The 18,927-nt window shown below is 42.8% G+C and overlaps 1 protein-coding gene across 2 annotated transcripts in view; it reads right to left on the bottom strand.

The window, feature by feature from the left end:
* The window catches only part of LOC149860031 (disintegrin and metalloproteinase domain-containing protein 9-like), a 49,191-nt gene that overhangs the window by 9,406 nt on the left and 20,858 nt on the right, over nucleotides 1–18,927 (bottom strand). For both annotated transcript variants that reach the window (XM_090057872.1, XM_090057871.1), the window contains exons 11-21: nucleotides 15,687–15,808; nucleotides 14,980–15,151; nucleotides 13,765–13,854; nucleotides 12,975–13,170; nucleotides 12,705–12,810; nucleotides 10,647–10,821; nucleotides 8,369–8,449; nucleotides 6,971–7,076; nucleotides 5,297–5,429; nucleotides 3,202–3,268; nucleotides 1,917–1,969 (exon numbers count right to left, since the gene is read on the bottom strand). In XM_090057872.1, the coding sequence (XP_089913998.1) occupies nucleotides 1,917–1,969; nucleotides 3,202–3,268; nucleotides 5,297–5,429; nucleotides 6,971–7,076; nucleotides 8,369–8,449; nucleotides 10,647–10,821; nucleotides 12,705–12,810; nucleotides 12,975–13,170; nucleotides 13,765–13,854; nucleotides 14,980–15,151; nucleotides 15,687–15,808 (1,301 nt within the window). The remainder of the gene's footprint in view (nucleotides 1–1,916; nucleotides 1,970–3,201; nucleotides 3,269–5,296; nucleotides 5,430–6,970; nucleotides 7,077–8,368; nucleotides 8,450–10,646; nucleotides 10,822–12,704; nucleotides 12,811–12,974; nucleotides 13,171–13,764; nucleotides 13,855–14,979; nucleotides 15,152–15,686; nucleotides 15,809–18,927) is intronic.

The raw sequence follows: 18,927 nt of genomic DNA on the forward strand, positions 1-18,927 counted from the left end.
AGGAACACCTTGAGAAGCTGGATACCTTCAAGTCAGCTGGCCCTGACAATCTGCACCCCAGGGTTCTCAAGGAGCTGGCAAGCGTCATAGCCCAGCCCCTGGCACGGATCTTTGAAAACTCCTGGTGCTCTGGTGTAGTGCCCGAAGACTGGAAGAAGGCCAATGTGGTGCCTATCTTCAAGAAAGGGAGGAGAGTGGATCCGGCTAACTACAGGCCCATTATCCTGACTTCTATCCTGGGGAAGATCTTAGAAAAGTTTATTAAGGAGGCCATCCTTGAGGGACTGGCCCAGGCTAACATCCTAAGGGACAGCCAGCACAGGTTTGTTGCGGGTAGGTCTTGTTTGACCAATCTCATTTCCTTCTATGACCAGGTGACCTATCACCTGGACAAGGGAGAAGAGATTGATGTCATATATCTTGATTTCAAAAAAGCCTTTGATCTGGTATCCCATGAACACCTCTTGGCCAGACTGGCTAGTTGTGGCCTTGGTTCCACCACGATCTGCTGGCTGGGAAACTGGCTCCATGGTCGGACCCAGAGGGTTGTAATTGATGGCAGTCACTCATCGTGGTGCCCTGTGACTAGTGGGGTCCCTCAAGGCTCTGTCCTTGGACCCATACTGTTCAACATCTTCATTAATGATGTGGACACTGGAGTCAGGAGTTGACTGGCCAAGTTCGCCGATGACACCAAACTTTGGGGCAAAGCACCCATGCCAGAAGATAGGCGGGTGATCCAGGCTGACCTGGACATGCTCAGCAAATGGGCGGAGGAGAACCTGATAGTGCTTAACACCGAAAAATGCAAGGTTCTCCACCTTGGGAGGAAAAACCTGCAGCATCTTATAGGCTCGGCAGTGCTACGTTGGTTAGCACTACAGAAGAAAGAGACTTGAGGGTCATCAGTGACCACAAGATGAACATGAGCCTCCAATGCAATGCTGCGGCTAGTAAAGCGACCAAAACGCTGGCTTGCATCCATAGATGCTTCTCGAGCAAATCCGAGGACATCGTTCTCCCCTTCTACTCGGCCTTGGTGAGGCTGCAGGTGGAGTACTGCGCCCAGTGTTGGGCTCCACAATTCAAAAAGGATGTGGAGAAGCTTAAGCGAGTCCAGAGGAGAGCCACGCGCATGATCAGAGGTCAGGAAAACAGATCTTACGATGACAGGCTGAGAGACATGGGACTCTTTAGCCTGGAAAAGCGTAGGCTCAGGGGTGATCTGATGGCCACCTATAAGTTTATCAGGGGTGACCACCAGGATCTGGGGGAACGTTTGTTCACCAGAGCGTCCCAAGGGATGACGAGGTCGAACAAGTCACAAACTCCTGCAAGACCGATTCGGGCTGGACATAAAGAAGAATTTCTTTACTGTCCGAGCCCCCAAGGTCTGGAACAGTCTGCCAGCGGAGGTGGTTCAAGCACCTACATTGAACACCTTCAGGAGTAAATTGGATGCTTATCTTGCTGGGATCCTATGACCCCAGCTGACTTCCTGCCCTTTGGGCAGGGGGCTGGACTCGATGATCTCCCGAGGTCCCTTCCAGCCCTAATGTCTATGAAATCTATGAAACCTTGCCTCACTCTTAGCTCCCCAGCTCCAGGCTTCCTATTGCACTGCACCTCTCAGGCACCCCAAGCCATGGGTTGCTCCGCACTACACCTTCCTGCTACCTGAGGCAGGTGAGGATAAGCTGGAGGAAGAAGAGGCCTAAAGACCATGTCTGCTTCTGCAGCTAGAGCAAGTAGGGGAGAAGTGGCTGGGTAGAATTTATTCTAATTTGATCCCTCCATCTGTGGCCCACCAGTTGGCCAGCCCCATGTTAAAAATATTAGGTCCTGTGTTTTCAGCAACACTATAATACATCCATATTTTAGATATGATAGATAAGTGGTTTTAAAAAAATACAAACCTTGGATTAGGGAAATGTGATATTGTGAACATTGCAGAATTTGAAGTTGCAGTCTGAAAAACAAGTTATAGAAAATCAGGTTAGCAGTAGATGTCACAAGTGTGATATTATAAAGCACTGTCAGGTTTATCAAAATACAATTTTTAAAATAGTGCAGGATTTAATACTACTTTGCAACTATGTAGGATCTTCCATGGATCTTAAAGTGCTTTGCAAAAGTTAATGCACTGAGACCCACATCTCCCACTTGATATCTGAAAACATCATCATTCCCATTATACAGATAAGGAAAAAAAAGGACCCAAAGTCTCACACAGAGTTTGCAATGCTAGTGGAAATAGGATCCAGATCTATTGGTCCACTAGATCTTCCTCCTGTTAGACTATGACTTGCTGTGAAACAAGGGTAATTAGAAAGTGGCAGTCTTGTGATTTTCATGCTAATCTATAGGGAAAGTAGAGAAGTAGGCTCGGACTAGGTTATTATTCAAGCAACCCCATGGCACTCTAAAAACCTGTAGTAACAGAAAGTGCAGTTGAAGAAAGTATGGCAGTTAAAAAAAAAGAGACATGAAAGATGGTAAGAGAAAAAAAGGCTGGCATGAAGAGAATTAAGCAAGGGTTTTGTTCTAAGTACAGGACCAGGAGTTAGGCTATCTAGGCACTAGTTCAGGTTGTTACCTAATTTTCAGAAACAAGGTAAATCACTTTGGGCAAAATCTAGCTTGACACCTGATGACACATCCAGATGAACATGCATGTGTTTGTGCTGCTCCCAGTTGTCCCCAGGAAACACCCCTGTACACATTCTCTGACACAGGGCAAACTGCCCTGGATGAGGCAGGGGAGGCTGAGACCTTACCTGGGCCCCTGGGGATTCTGGGGGCTGCAGTGGTGGCAATCCAGGCACATGAAGCCTGGCCAGCAGCTGGAGCGTGGCTCTGGCCAGCCAGGCTCTAGTTTCGAGCAGCACATGCCGATGCCATGTGTGCCATCCCACTTTCCTTTGATACAGGTTTTTTTGATACCAGGATTTCCCAGTATCTAAATTTGGCTCTGCACAAAAATCATGTGTGAGGGGTGCATTTGAGATCCTGCAATGCACATGTGCGCACTCATGTGGATGTGCCCTTAAATGCTTCCAACTTAGGCTCTAGAAGGCACTTCTAGCCAGCATCATGGACAGTGTGTGAACTTGTTCATTTTTCTTTTGCCCTAAATGGTGCAATTTCCCCCTGAAATTTAGTCAGCAGGAGGCATCATGATCATCACATGTGGAGTCTTACCCAATCATTTCTTGTGGCATTCTGGTTTGGTCCGTTACTTTGTCTTGCTTGCTGTGTATTGTTAGTCCTAAAATAAAATTCATGTCATCAGAAAAAAATCACCTAAATACATGTAAGTATAGTGCAAATCAGCCCTGCAGTAGCTGAGGCAGAGCTCAGAGACTTGGGTTCTATTCCTGGCACTGCTCCTCTGTGACTGTGGGCAGGTTACTTCACTTCTCTGGGCTTCTGTTTCCCTTCCCACACTTTGTCTGGGATGCCTATTTAGATTGTAAGCTCTTCGCAGCAGAGATTGCTTTCTACCATATATTTACACAGGGTGCAGACAGAAGTGCAACTCCCCACTGTAACTGAGAATGTTTTATAGTAAGTTTACTGTTGGTTTCAGGGGGAAGGGAAGTTAGCTGGTGGCTGGGAGCCTGCAGCCAGTTTCCCCTAGCAACAGCCCCTCCTCTCTCCTAGCCTGTCCCTGTTTCAGAATGGGAAGGGGGAAAAACAGCTTTTTCTAGGGGTTCCCAGTGCTGGAGGGTAAGGTGAGTGAATTGCTCCCCCCAAGGTGGAGGTCCCAGTACACCTGCCTACTCTCCAGTGGGGGCTGAAAATCCCCCAAACCAAACTCCCTTTGCTCCCTTTTCCCATTCCCATTCTGAAAACAGCTTGAGGCTGGCAGGCAGGGTAGACAGAAGTTACAGAAGATGGTCTGTTTTGAAACATCTTGATCTGACCGCTCATGCAATTTATTATTATCCCAAAGAAATAAAAATGCAGATTTTCACCCAAATGGCCGTTTTTGCAGCCGTCTGCAGTCGTGCCCTTGTGTTTGGTCTTGGTTATAAACTGCGTTCTGTGGCCAGATTGGGTGAAAATTCTCACTACTGTTTGCACCCTTTACGGTGCCCGCTACAATGGAGCCTGGATCCAGCTGCTAATGTAACACAAATACACACATAAGTAAATACAAAACTTACTAGAAATGGACACTGGGGAAATGACTAGAGGAGATGGATTAGTGTTAATTAAAACAAAGGTTCCTAGAAGAGTCACAGACTTATGCTTCATAAGAAATCCAAACATCTCCATGCATCAAATCTTGGGGTATAATTTAGGACAAAATCTGGCCCAGTGTTTTGGAGGTACAGAGTTTACATGTGTGGATTTCATGTAGCTCTTTGTTAGGCACGTATCTAAGTGGCATATCAAGAACTGAACAGCAGTTTGTGAAAGAGTTCAAAGCATCATCAATGGAGCATTGTGTGGGACAGATAAAAATTAAATATTGCACAATTTAAGATGTTTCTATAAAATTGGCTGTTTCATAGATAATCATAATTTTCATTTAAAAAAGCAAAGGCTCCAATTTTTAAATAACAGTTCCTTCTGAGTGGCAAATTACAACTTGTTGAAGACTGGACTGAAGCTCCCATGTGGAGATGTGCTGGCTCTACAGTCAGATCTGGAGTCTAAGTTTCTACCTTCTTCCATCACATACTGATCACCTTCCTAAACTAACAAAGACTTTCTTGAATGAAGGCACTAACAAATAACATTAGATCTCCAAATATTGGTATGATTTCCACTTATTTCTGGAGATTTCTGGATGATCACCATATCACTGTCTAGTCAAAAACCCAGACTTAGTTCTTTATTATCCCAAAGAAATAAAAAGCAATGGGAGATCTAGTTTTCCTTACTAAAACATTATATAATATAGGCAGAAAAAGTGAGGTATATTTGGGACTGGTTGCACTTAAAAACAGACAAAAGGCCATATTTAAATGACAAAATATAGAAGAATATTATTGACCTTTTCTTAAGCTAACTTTATTTACACAGATGATGTCTCATTGCCCCAAGAATTCTGTGTCATCCCATCACAAGCTGCAAAATCTGGGGAAACTAATTTAATAGCTTGGAGAGAATGCTGACACTGCCTCAGTTTTCATATTGGGTATTCTGACAATCATTTTCTATTGTTGCTCAAACCAGAATAGTTCCACCGATGCTGAATTCATTTAGCATTCATAATATGAACCACTCTAAGACCCAAATTGAAACAAACATAGCACTAGTTGTGACAAGGACACACTTGGAATACCTGGGTTGTCTTCTGCTTTTCCTGCAAAACTTCCTTTTAATTGCATCTCGCTTGATAAATGCTATGACAATACCAATCAAAACTGGAACTACAAGTAGGAAAAACACAAGCAGGCCATCTCGAAGTGATGTATCTAAAGAAAAATAATGCAAACAACACAGGTTAACACATGTATGTAACTTCATTACACAAACATTTTGCTGCAACAAGCATCTTCAGAATAATCTAGGGTACAAACAAGGGCAACCAAAATGATCGGGGTCCTGGAGCAGTTGCCATACCAGGAAAGATGAAAAAGGCTAGGACTCTTCAGTTTGGAAAGGAGACTGAGGCAGGATATGACAGAGGTCTATGAAATCATAAGGGGTATGGACCAAGCGAACAGGGAACTGTTGTTCACCAACTGCCAGAATACTGAAACTAGGAGACATCCACTGAAATTAGTAAGTGACAGGTTTATAACTAACAAGAGAAAGTATTTTTTTTATACACAATGCATAATTAACTGGTAGAATTAATTGCCACAGGAGGTGGCAGAGGCAGACAGCATAGCCAGACTCAAGGAGGGACTGGATGAATTCATGGAAGATACATGTATTAATTGCTATTGAAAAAAAGGGTTGGAGATGTTTCCCGTGGCATCTCTAAACCAATACAAGGTGGATGTCAGGAAGATTACTGAATTGGGGACAGATCACTCTAAAGATGTCCAGTTCAGTGTTCTCCCTGTATAACACCCACTTCTGCCATTGCCAGACAGACAATACGAGGAGAGGCAGACAAGTGGTCTAACTCAGTATGGCCCATGTTCTTCTGATCCTAATCATAGATCATGATAATTATTTGAAGCTTCACTAAATTTGATATAACTTAGACAATTAATAAAAAATTTAGAATTTAGCCACAAAAAGTCAGAAGCTGTTTTCTTCTGAGAGAGAAAAGGAATATGCAAATTTTCTTTTTTCTCTAAGTTTGTTTCAAAGAATTATGAATATTATTTCATTTTTAAAGTAAATAGGCAATAGCATCAATATAATCATTTTCATTATTTTTGAGAGTCACTTTTTTAAAGAAAACGAACAAATCAAGAGCTTTTATTTTCAAATTGACAAATCAATAGATTTCTAAAAAATTTATGGATCACAACTGTTTGTATATAAAAAGAAGAAAAGTTTTGTTTAATGTGTTGAATGAAGTCTACAGAAATAAATCAAAAATGCCATCTTTTCCATCACCAATCCCATTTCTGATATGTGCTTCAATCCTGCTTGCTTTATGCTTCTGTATAATTCTACTAATTTCAGTGGGACTCTTCAGTAACTAAGGAGTGCAGGATTAGTTCCAAAACTTTAATCTTCATGAATATCTGTGACGTAAACAGATCTGCATCTCTTTCGACATAAGTAAGCATTCAGCAAGTTTATAGCTATCAGATGTAAAGAATCAGTATATTTCTGGAGGCAAGAGATAAGATTGTTTTTTGGAAGTTTACTAATGAAGAATATGCATTGGGCCAAGTTCCCTGTTGGATGACCTCCTCTGAAGTCAATCAAGCCATGACTGGGTCTCCTGAGCAATACCATAATGAAAATAAAGAGGAGGAGAAGGTAAGAGAACAGTCAACAGTAATAGCTTTTTTTAACAAGGTGTAGCCAGACTGCATTGGCATCCTACCTATATGAGTTGGACCACTGTCAATACTGCCACCATAACCTGGTTTATCACAGAAAGGGGGAGCCCATCCATAGTTGCAGTGACAGTTGCCACGGTTGTTGCACACCTATAATTATACAAAGCATCACAATGAAGTATATGTTGTTTTGCAATGAAACAAATAATCCTTTTTTGCATGTGAATTATTTAATTATCTGGGTTTTAGTTTTCCTCTTAACTAGTTCTGATCTCATTTCAGGCATTTCTCTTGGAGATGGACAAAAAGGAGGGTTCTTTGCCAGATACTAACTTAGGGTATAATCCAAATTCCATTGAAGTTACTGGAAGAATGATTAAAAGTGAAACATATACATACACACACACAAATATATAGTGTGTGTATGTATGTATATAAAATATATATATATAAATCATGTGCATATATAAATCATCTATAGTGTATATATTTATTCAATATATATATATAGATATAAAAATCATACATATACAATATATGATTGATCTATCTATCTCTTTCTCTGTCTATCACTGACAAAGACCTTATACCCAGAGTAGCTACACTGTTTCCTACTAAAGATTTCACTTTACTGCACATGCAGGCAGGTGTTTTATTTGGAATCCACCAGTAGCTGTTGTCTTTAAATGTCCTTCTGAGGCCTAAGTGACCTAAGTAGCACCAGGAAGGACTCAAGTTTTGGGACACCCCAACAATTGTCACCAAGCCCAGAACAAGGCTGGTCCACTTGAGCGCTACACCAGGTTATACAATTACTCTCACAGAGGGTCACATCTACAGCACTGCAAAGAGCTCCATTTGTATGACTATGGGCTAACAGGTGAAACAAATCTGAATCGCTAATAATATATATGTCATTCATAGTTGCATATGAGGAACCAAGTATGAAAGCAGGAAGAAGGATCTAGCTGAAAGGCAAATGCTGGGCGCAACTTTTTTTCTTGTAGGAATTTTGAAATGCTGGGAGAGAATGGCTTACAAAGTAGCAGAGCCATTAGAGTAAGTAGCTCCTAGTGTTTTATGCAAGGCCAATGACAACATTTCAAAGGTGAGCTGTTGGGTTTTAGGATAGCTTGATCCCAGCTTGATTTTCCTCTCAAGAAATATAAGCAAGACTTCAGTGCACAGCAAATTATATTCTTTTCAAAACTGGAGAGATCATTTGGTAAGGTAACCAGATTCACTCAACCTATGTTGTTTAAAATTCAGGACCAATGTTCTGCTGAACAGCTTACAGAATACTTACTAATATGAACTACAATGGACTTGATTACTTGTATTAATTACAATCACAAAAATATCAAACCCCAACTATTTCCTTTTTTATTTCAGTTTGATATATTCTACCTACCAGCTGTCTCTAGGATAATAAATCTACTTACACCATGATCACTGCACTTCTGCTTTACATCACAGCTGTAACCCAGCTGGCTTGCATTAACACATTCAAAGTTTATGCAGGCCTAAAAAAATATGAAATCACTTTCAGAAACAATACTTCATACATTCTAATTATTTTATAAACATAATATGTATAAGCAGTAATACTGCAAACAAATATTCAGTAACAGGGATGGCGAAAAGACTTCATACATCCTAGCTTTATCATTTAGGATATCACATGCTTTCCCAGTTATGAAGATATACTTGGATTCACGTGGTGTCATAAAATGATGACATCAGAATATAACTAATTGTTTTGCAGCATTGTTTAATGACACAACATGCTTTATAACACAGAGCTAAAAATAGCATTTCTGTGTGCATGTCTGTGTACATACATGTATGTTAAGTAGTATGTATTATATTACTGTGTATGTGTATGTGGTTATATGTAAAAGAGAGCCGTCGCGAGGCTGGTTCAATCATTGGCCCGGTCACCCGTCTCGTCTGCCACACCTTTGATGTATCTAAGTAGTTGTTTATAAGGCGGGAGGCTGCCCATTTATTGCCCAATGCCAAGGGCGTCATGCAGGGCTTCGTACCAACCTTACACCATGTCCCATGCCTCGCAGAGGGTATCACTCTATGGCTCTGGCCTCACACTGGGTCTCACTATATTCCAGACTGACATTCAAACCCTACTCTGGATCCCTCCTACTCAGGCAGCCTAACCTCTGCCATCATCCTGGGCTGCAAAACTCCCTAGACCCCTTTCCCTCTCAGCAGTGGTCCCCTCTGGGACCGTTGGCTTTGCAGGCCCTGGTCTTGCCTCTAGGCCAGTCGGGACTCTAGGCCTCTAGCTTCTGGCTTTCCCTCACGCTGAGCATCCTTGCCTTTTGACCACCATGGTTCTGGCCCCAGCATTGACCAGTCAAGCGGCTCTGGGTATGTTCTTGAGCAGCCAGCCCTCTCTCCCATACAGGTCTGCCTTCTTGGGCCCTTCCAAACCCTGTTCTCACTCCATGAGCTTGTGGACCACATAGTTTCTCTAGACTCCTCCTGGGCCCGCTATTCCGCCCTCACTGGGCTCGCTTGCTCTCTGCCCCTCACTGGGCCTCTACTCTGGCCAGTCTATGAGCAGTCCTTCAGACCCCCACATGGATCCTACTCTATGTGGTTTCTGGCTCTAATTACACCCCTTCACTGGGGCCTCTGGGCCTTATGCCCCATGGGCCTCAGGCCCCACCCTGTGGGCCTTGGCCCTGTGCTTCTCTGTTGGGGTGTGTTCCCCTAGCCTTTCCCCTCCCCAGGGTCACCCCCAAGGCAGTGGAGGCGGAGGCTTTCCAGGGCCCTATACTCGCCTTTCACTGGGGAGGCACAAGCATGGCACTTCCTGGGCCAAAGGCAGCCCCACCGCACCATCCAGCCCTAGCAGGGTGCAATTTTAGGTCATTTTCATGCCCCAGGACCAGGAACCTCCTGCATCCCCATAGTTCCTACCCTTGGCCCCCAGGTGTTCTAGGAGCAGCAGATCTCCAGTCAGGCAATGTTGTCTCTCTGGCTCCCTAGATGGAACTGCCAGCTCAGCTCCTATGGCCAAGCCTTATATTGAGGCTGCCCAGGCCTTCCTCCAATCCAGGAGCCTGCTTGCGGTCATGTGACCGCCTTGTTAAGCCTCACTGCACCTGCTGCTGGCACTGAATAAGGCAGGGGTCCTTATAAATAATAGGTAGCCATATAATTCAAAATTATCAATCATGCAAGTACACAAGGACACCAAATTAAAGTTGTAGAAGTAGCTGCTAATATGGTGTTTCCTAACTTTCTACTATTCATTTTTGTAATCTAAACAAAGTTCTCTTAGTGCTGAGTTTGTATAGAATATATTGGTAAGTTCTTAGTTCTTTTTGAAGAAAAAAAAAGTAAAACAAAATCTTTTAGGTCCAATCCCACAACAGGTATAAGCAGCTGAGCGTGAACCACGAGGCAACACAGACTGCCACTACCACATTTTCTACCAGAAAAACATTTCCCATATGAGGGTCTGGATTACTGGGTCTTGAGGTGGCCAGGTGGGGGCAGGAGGCATTAGTTTTCTTCCCCTGACTAGAGGGTACATGAGCTATAAGGCATGTGTTGGAAATTTATGGTGGGTACCTTATAATGGTTAAATGAAATGAAATGCAGTGAGGTGCTTTTGAAAGTAAAGGTGTATTAAAGAGAAAACTTTCTATTACATGTGATGTATTCTACAATAACTACTATGACAATTCTTACCTTCCCTTCTCCACATGCAGTTCCTGCATGAACTTGAGCTGGATCAGGGAAATCTGAGCCTAGATCAAAGTCAGTAGTCAGACATAGCACACCAGTCAAATTGTTGAAAAGAGTCCAAGCAGGAAGATTTTGTAAACTGTCAGATGTACAGTGAAGTTTGCCACACAAACTGTGTCTGTAATTAATGAAATACAAATGTAACATAATTGGGAACAATAGAACCGTTAGAAAAATATTATTCAGTAATAACATATCACAGTTTACACTAGTGAGGGCCAAACTTTTGGGCAGGTATGCCACAAATTAAGCCACATGCTATGCCCCCTTGAGCCCCCTCCCTTAGCTGATCTGATGCTCTCTTTCTTGCTCCCTGCTCCATCTGCCCTTTGCTGCCTATCCCCACTCTGACCTGCCATGTATCATATGCAAAAACAGCCTGTGCCACAAGTTGGCCACCCTTGCTTTACACTATAAGCAGATCATTTTCTCTTGATAGACGTTTCATATATTCAGAGTTTGTAACAGCATACATTAGTCACATAGAAGATCTTCTTTCTAAATACATATACGTATACATATATGCCTAACAGAATTCACATAGAAAGCATATATGACAAAGGGTGAGATCAGATGATGTGCATACCAATCATGATTTATGAAAGCCCCAGTGAATTATGCAAATCATCTTGTGTGAGTGCAAGCAAGCTCTATACCAGCAGTTCCCAAACTGTGGGTTGTGACCCCAAATGGAGTCACAACATCAATAGATGGGGTGGCGGGGATGAGGGGCTGTGGGCTGGGAGTGAGGGGCCATGCTGAAGAAATGGGGTCATGCTGAGGAAACGAGGCCATAAATGGGGTCATGCTGCGCAAAAGTTTGGGAAGCACTGCTCTATACCACAGTCATCACTGTATTTTCTATATAGCAAATATTTTACAGATAAAGAAAATTTAAGAAAAAATGCAGATGTTTACATTGTATTACTGGAACTATTTTTCTACCCTTCCAACTGTTAAACCAAGTATCAACAGCATGGCCCTCTAAATGGATAACATTCAATCTGTGGTGGGCCAATACAAGGTCACCCTTACACAAGGATGACTGTACTTTAGAAACATCTAAGATGACCTAAAATAGTTTTGCCTTTTCCTTTCTACTTTAAATAGTTCTGCTTTTCTGCTGAGGTGTGATCCCCTGGCCTTTGCTTTGACTATCATTATGCAAGTAAGAGTTTTAGGGAATCTACTGGATTACAACTGGTGTCTCAAAGAAGATAGGATAGCCCATAGGGCAAAATCACCCATTTCTATGTTACAATGCCCCTGCTGTAGGACTGTATTTTGCTTGACACAGGAGAGTGACAGCTGGTGACAGAGGAGGAGAGCTATGTATTACTCTAGGGGCCAACATGAAATATGTTCTATCTAAATTAGAGCAGTTTACAGATCTCTAATGCACTATGGCTAAGTACAGACAGCCAGAAAGCCCAAGGCTGAATCAAATTCATTGTTTCTATCAGTTTTCTGTGGAGCATCATCTGTTATTGGGTGCTGGAATTTGCTTCCTGAAAGTTCATCATTTTAAATGAGAATAGAAAGGCCAAAAAGTTACAGCAGATCAGCTAACACACCCTCAAGCAACTAATCCTCCTGCCACCGCTGTCTCAGTTTAGTATTACATGTGTTCACAGTCTGATACACCTTTTACCATATGTGCCATGGTGAGAATGTGTGCGCTACAGCAGCCAGGTATATTAGTACTAGACAGCAGTGGTTCCTCAACTGTGTAAAGGAACCAGTTTCAAAGAGAATCTGGCTCAACTTAGAGGAACATTTAACTAAATATTGTGTTGTGTTTGGTATTCATTGTCTAAATTGGTTCTAAGAAATAATCAACAACAATTTAAAACAGTGTTTGGGGTTGTTTTAATGGGCTGCTGATGTATCTGATAACTCAGCTACGGCCAACATAGTACAACAATTCAGCATAACTACTCTCTTAACATGCATAAATGAAAAGAAGAAAGTTCATACAATTTATACTTGCTGTTAACTTACTCATCTGGACATCTCTTATACTGTCCTCCTGACAATCCACAGTTTCCAAATCGGTCTCCCTTAATATTGGCTATTTTAAAACAATCATCAGGTGCTTTTCTTGCCCCTACAAAAACAGCAACAAACATCACCTATTATATTATTTTAAAAAATAAATTAAAAAAAAATCAGAGATATCAGATATCTTTTTAAGGGTATATAGCAAAGCTTATAAGTTGCCTTTTTCTTCTTGACAAGACTTTTGTTACACAGACAAATAATTAAAAATACCTTTTCCATATAAAGATTTACACTGTGAATCAAAATCCTGGCAAACCCCATAATAGCAGTATTCTTTCATGTTGTTGCATGGGTATCCATTCATGATATAGACATCATCTGGACAATATGGGTATGTTCCATTGCAGTGTTCAGGAAGATCACAGAAATCCATTTTTGGTCTGCATGCTACTCCTGCTACCTTAAACTAGAAACAGAATAGGCTGTTACGCACTTTTATTATTCAACAGAAAAAAATTGAACATAAAGGAATAAAACAACCATAGTAGGCTAGGGAAGAAAATACACTCATAATTTTAGGGAAAATAAAATAGTTTTCCATATTAATGCCCACAAAATCTAGCATCCTTGTCAGTCTCATGTATTTCACTGATATAGCTTATAATCATGGATAGCACTGATGCAGAATGTCGCACAAAGTAAACAAAAACTATAACTATACAGAGTAGCTTGATCCTGTACTCCTGAGATTGTTGCTAATTCACCTAATTTTTCAGCACAGTAGCAGGAATACAGCTAACAGGGAACCCACAGTTAATACTGCAACTGAAAAACACACTTAACGCCGTGATTTATCAGACACAAATTCTTTGCTCATCTGCTGTCCCATTTCCTTTGCACTGCTGAATATAGTTTTGCACATAGGTTACCAAATCGTACACATGCCTAAAGAGAGTGATAGATGCTTTTCCAAAACAACCCCACAAAAATTATTCACTTCTACTTGGTAGCATTCTAAATTAGGTCTATAACTTAATGAAGAGGGGCTTCCTTAGCCTACCCTGCAATTTTCACAGCACAGCCCATCAGCACACTGTGATCCAGACTTAAGTGTGCAGGTTGCAGCATCACAGCAAGGATTAGTACACTCCTGTAGCAAAGACATGAATTAGAGAAATGATTTTATCTGTCAATGTAGTCAGGGGTTTTAACACGGTCAGACTAAACTATGACCATAAGCTGAGTTTTCAATTTTCTGTCTCTGTTTCAATGTCTGAAGTGTATAGTTCCTTGTTCTATTAGAAGCAAGCATACAATTCAGGGTGTGTTGTCCTGTAAGAAATCATCTAAAAAACTCATTGATCGCTCACTAATGTATAGGGATAAGAGCAAGTAAAGCATCAACCATGTTCTGGTACAGCTCATTTTTGTTTGTGTTGTGATATGGCTTTTAAAAAGAATCAATCTAAAGTTTTTTATTGACAATTCAAAACACTTATCATATTCCTTTTTTCCACTAACAGAACAACATAGGAAAAAGGATTTTTAATGGCAGAAAAAGCCTGGGCAACTGAATATGGGTTACTCCTCCCCTTTTCATTTGACAGCATACATTCTGATTTCCTGCAACAGTGAATCATTCAGAGACACAAGTCGGAAGTTCTGCACCCTGGACAAGTGTTACACAAGGCAGTGTCCATAGTCCAACTGCCGCAACAATGATAGCTAAGAGAGCAGTGGTGGTGGCTGAGTTGGTGCCCTGGTCACCCCCCACCCTAGCTACACAGCCAGAATCAATAAAACTAACTCCACTGGATCAATCTTCACTCATTTGAAAGAGGATCATTATGAAGACAAAATTATATGCAAGAAATCGGGTGTTACTTAGTTCCCTCCTGCTGGAAGAACTTGGTTGTGGTGCCAATAAAAAAACTATAGCCACTGAATAGTTACTGTACAAACAGTCTACATTTGTGTAATGGAGGGATTTGCATGCTGGAACTTACACTTGCAACTTATATGTTTTCTGCAATGCAGTAGCCAGTCCCTTAGGTCTCAGTTAAACTTTGCATGAAGCCTATTCATAATATCTTCAAGCAGAGTTGGATGCCACCCTTAATGAAAGTGTGATTTTAGTCTTGCCATTCATCTTTATTTTATTTTTATTATTTCAAAAAGAAAGCTGTCAAGACAATTCCCATATATTAACAGATATTCTGCATATAGGAAAGCTGGTATTGGACCAGGCATTTCCAAATGAATTAAATTACACTACCTCTGGTTTGCCACAATCACATTCTTCGTTCTTATCCAATATTTCATTGCCGCAGTTAGGTTCTGTGTATATGTCACTTGGTTTTGGAGGATTTTTAAGGCAGTTTCCTCCACCGTTCAGAATCAGATTCTCAAAATCCTTGGCACTACAGGTGCTGAAATTTTGGGATCCACTAGAAAGCATAATATTACCTGTGATTGATACACATATTTTTCCTAGTATATAACAATGTTAAGCTATTTAAGCCATAGTAAATTCTATGTATTACTTTTGTCATGTTAATAGATAATGGAGATCATTAATTTATAGATCTGTCTTTGCATTTGGGGAAAGGAATTTCTGGGAATAAAAGATTGAAAAGCCCTTAAGAGTCTGAGCTAAGTCTCCAGCCATAAGCTCTTTTCTTCCATTCTGTTTTTGTCTCTCTTACATGAAACCATACATTCATAGAGAAGGCATCTGCCATATGGTAAAAATAACTCTTAATGGTTAAGGGAGGTGATTCTAAGTTACATTTTCAAAGCTGCTTAAGTGACATAGATGCATAAATCCTTTTGACTTTTTAGGCTCCATTTCTCTTTGCTCTTTTAGGTCTCCATACAAGGTCCACTGACTAAGATTCTTTGAAATTCAGTATTCACTCAGAATTAATATAATCCAGTGGCAATACTTAATAGTGATAAAAATAAGAAGATAATATTACTTACTTAGCTACACTGAACATAATGAAGGATTTGGGGCATCTTCCATCATCATGCTTCATACCCAGGTTATGTCCAAGTTCATGAGCAACTACCGTCGCATGACCTAACACTCTGTCATGATTCAACTAATAAAGAGAAGAAATGTTGAAATTAACAGAAAAGTGAAACAAGAAATGACAAAATCATAAGAAAACATTACACTGACAATACCTCTTTTATTCAAAATGAGTCACTCTACAAATATGATTTTCATAGATTTCATAGACATTAGGGCTGGAAGGGACCTTGTAAGATCATCGAGTCCAGCCCCCTGCCCAAAGGGCAGGAAGTCAGCTGAGGTCATAGGATCCCAGCAAGATAAGCATCAAATTTGCTCTTGAAGGTGTTCAATATAGGTACTTGAACCACCTCCGATGGCAGGCTGTTCTAGACCTTGGGGGCTCGGACAGTAAAGAAATTCTTCCTTATGTCCAGCCTGAAATGATCTTGTAGTAGTTTATGACCCTTCGACCTCAACATCCTTCGGGGTGCTCTGGTGAAGAAATGTTCCCCCAGATACTGGTGGTCACTCCTGATAACCTTATACGTGGGCATCAGATCACCCCTGAGCCTGTGCTTTTCCAGGCTAAAGAGTCCCATGGCTCTCAGCCTGTCGTTGTAAGGTCTGTTTTCCTGACTTCTGATTATGCGTGTGGCTCTTCTCTGGATTCTCTCAAGCTTGTCCACATCCTTTTTGAATTGTGGGACCCAAAACTGGATGCAGTACTCCAGCTGTGGCCTCACCAAGGCCAAGTACAAGGGGAGAATGATGTCCTAGGATTTGCTTGAGAAGCATCTATGGACGCAAGCCAGCATTTTGGTCACATTACTAGCTGCAGCACTGCAGACTCATGTTCATCTTGTGGTCAATGATGACCCCCAAGTCTCTTTCTTCCGTAGTGCTAGCCAGCATAGCACTGCCAAGCCTATAAGGATGCTGCAGATTTTTCTTCCCAAGGTGGAGAACCTTGCATTTTTCGGTGTTAAACACCATCAGATTCTCATTCGCCCATTTGCTGAGCCTGTCCAGGTCAGCCTGGATCACCCGCCTGTCTTCTGGCGTGGATGCTTTGCCTCAAAGTTTGGTGTCATCGGTGAACTTGGCCAGTTCGCTTCTGACTACAATGTCCACATCATTATTAATGAAGATGCTGAACAATATGGGTCCACGGACAGAGCCTTGGGGCACCCCACGGGTCACAGGACACCATGATGAGTGACTTCCATCAATTACTACCCTCTGGGACCGACCACGGAGCCAATTTTCCAGCCAGTGGATCGTGGTGGAGCCAAGGCCACAACTGGCCAGTTTTGCCAAGAGGTGATCATGGGATACCAAATTGAAGGCTTTTTTGAAGTGAAGTTATATGACATCAATCTCTTCTCCCTTGTCCAAGTGATAGGTCACCTGGTCTTGAAGGAAATGAGATTGGTCAAGCAAGACCTACCCGCAACAAACCCGTGCTGGCTATTCCTTAGGATGTTGGCGTTGGCCAGTCCATTAAGGATGGCCTCTTTAATAAACTTTTCTAAGAACTTCCCTGGGATAGAAGTCAGGCTGACAGGCCTATAGTTAGCCGGATCCACTTTCCTCCCTTTCTTGAAGATAGGCACCACATTGGCCTTCTCCAGGCGCTACACCAGAGCGCGAGGAGTTTTCAAAGATCCGTGCCAGAGGCTGGGCTGTGATGCTCGCTGGCTCCTTTAGTACCCTGGGGTGTAGATTGTCAGGGCCAGCTGACTTGAAGGTATCCAGCTTCTCAAAATGTCCCTTCACAAGGTCAGCATTACTGGAGGGCAGGGGATCTCCCTCACCCAGACCTCCCTGTCCTGTAGCAGGTATGGGCGTCCCATGGGACTGATGAAAGACCAACCATGATGATGGTGTTTGCTATTAAAAAGAAAAAGCATATCTAGCAAAAGATGTAATTTATTTATGTATTGGTTAACTGAGGCCCCACTTCTGTCACCACTTATCATGCTGAAGAATACCTTACTCCATTGATTTGCTGAGGCTCCTCACAGTATGAAGTACTTCTCAGAATAAATAAGGTCCACAGCGTCAGCCCTTATTTTCTGTTGTTATAGCACTGTTATAACCCATTATCTTAAGTGAATTATTGTTAGTCCTGCCTTAAGCTGAGGGATGGTGAAAGTGGTTAACAGCTTGCCTTGCCCCATCCCCTGCAAAGCACAAGGAGTGAAGCTCTAGTGCACCAAAGGATTCGGGGTATAGGGTATTGAGTATGTGAGTCTCTGAGAATGGTCAAAAAATCAAATGAGTGTGATGTTGCATTGTGTAGCAGGGCACCAGGGTGCCTGCTACTAGATAATGGTGCGTAGCAGGGTACTAAGAAGCCTGCTACTGATAATGGTGATATAGGCTTAGCTGCCACTCCAATAGGGCAGCACAGCTGTGAGTTGCCAAAGCAACTGTGTCAGCTGACCGCCAGGGGGCAGGGCCTGGCCTTCATAAACAGAGAAAGCTGAGACCAGAGGCAGTTCCCCTCTGGCAGCCTAAGGAGCAAGAGCTCTGCTAGAGCGAGCAGGGCAGTGTTGTGCGCCAGCGTGCAGATACAGGGTGGAGAGGAGGACCCTGACAGGGATGATAGAAGGTTAGCCAGGTTGGCTTAAGATTTACGTTGTAGCCGAGGGGCTTTGAGTTTCTGTTTCGGGTTGTTGTGATTATTACACTGGAGGACCGGGCGAGGCTGTAGGGGTGGAGGAGGCCTCATCAGGAGTTCCCCAGTAAAGTGGGGGTGTTCCTGGCACCACCAAGGGTGCCGCGTTGTGGGGGTGTCCCGACCCCAGCCCAGTGTGGGCAGCTTCGGGAAGAGCTCGGTAGAGGCAGAAGCCCAGTGCAGCACAGGCCCAGGAAGGCGGGTCTGAGAGTGGGGGGGATCCCGACCCCAGCCCAGTGGGGCGATATTGGGACGAGCCTCAATTGGGAACCCCAACTGGGAAGAGCTCCAGTGGGGCATAGACCCGAGAAGGCGGGTCTGGGGGCCAGGTGAGGCTGAGCCCGCCTGAGCCCCAACCTTGGGAAGCCCATGTCAGGCGTAGAAGGCTCCAGTGCAGGTGATGGGCGCGACGAGCGCGAGCAAGGGCCCCAGTGCGGGCAGGGGAGTGCGAGAGGCGCGAACAAGGCCCCAGTGCGGGTGGAGAGCGCGAGAAGCGCAAGCAAGGGCCCCAGTGCGGGCGACGA

Source organism: Crocodylus siamensis, chromosome 7, assembly GCF_052110815.1.
Source record: "Crocodylus siamensis isolate JL-2025a chromosome 7, ASM5211081v1, whole genome shotgun sequence".
Taxonomy (NCBI): Eukaryota; Metazoa; Chordata; order Crocodylia; family Crocodylidae; genus Crocodylus; species Crocodylus siamensis.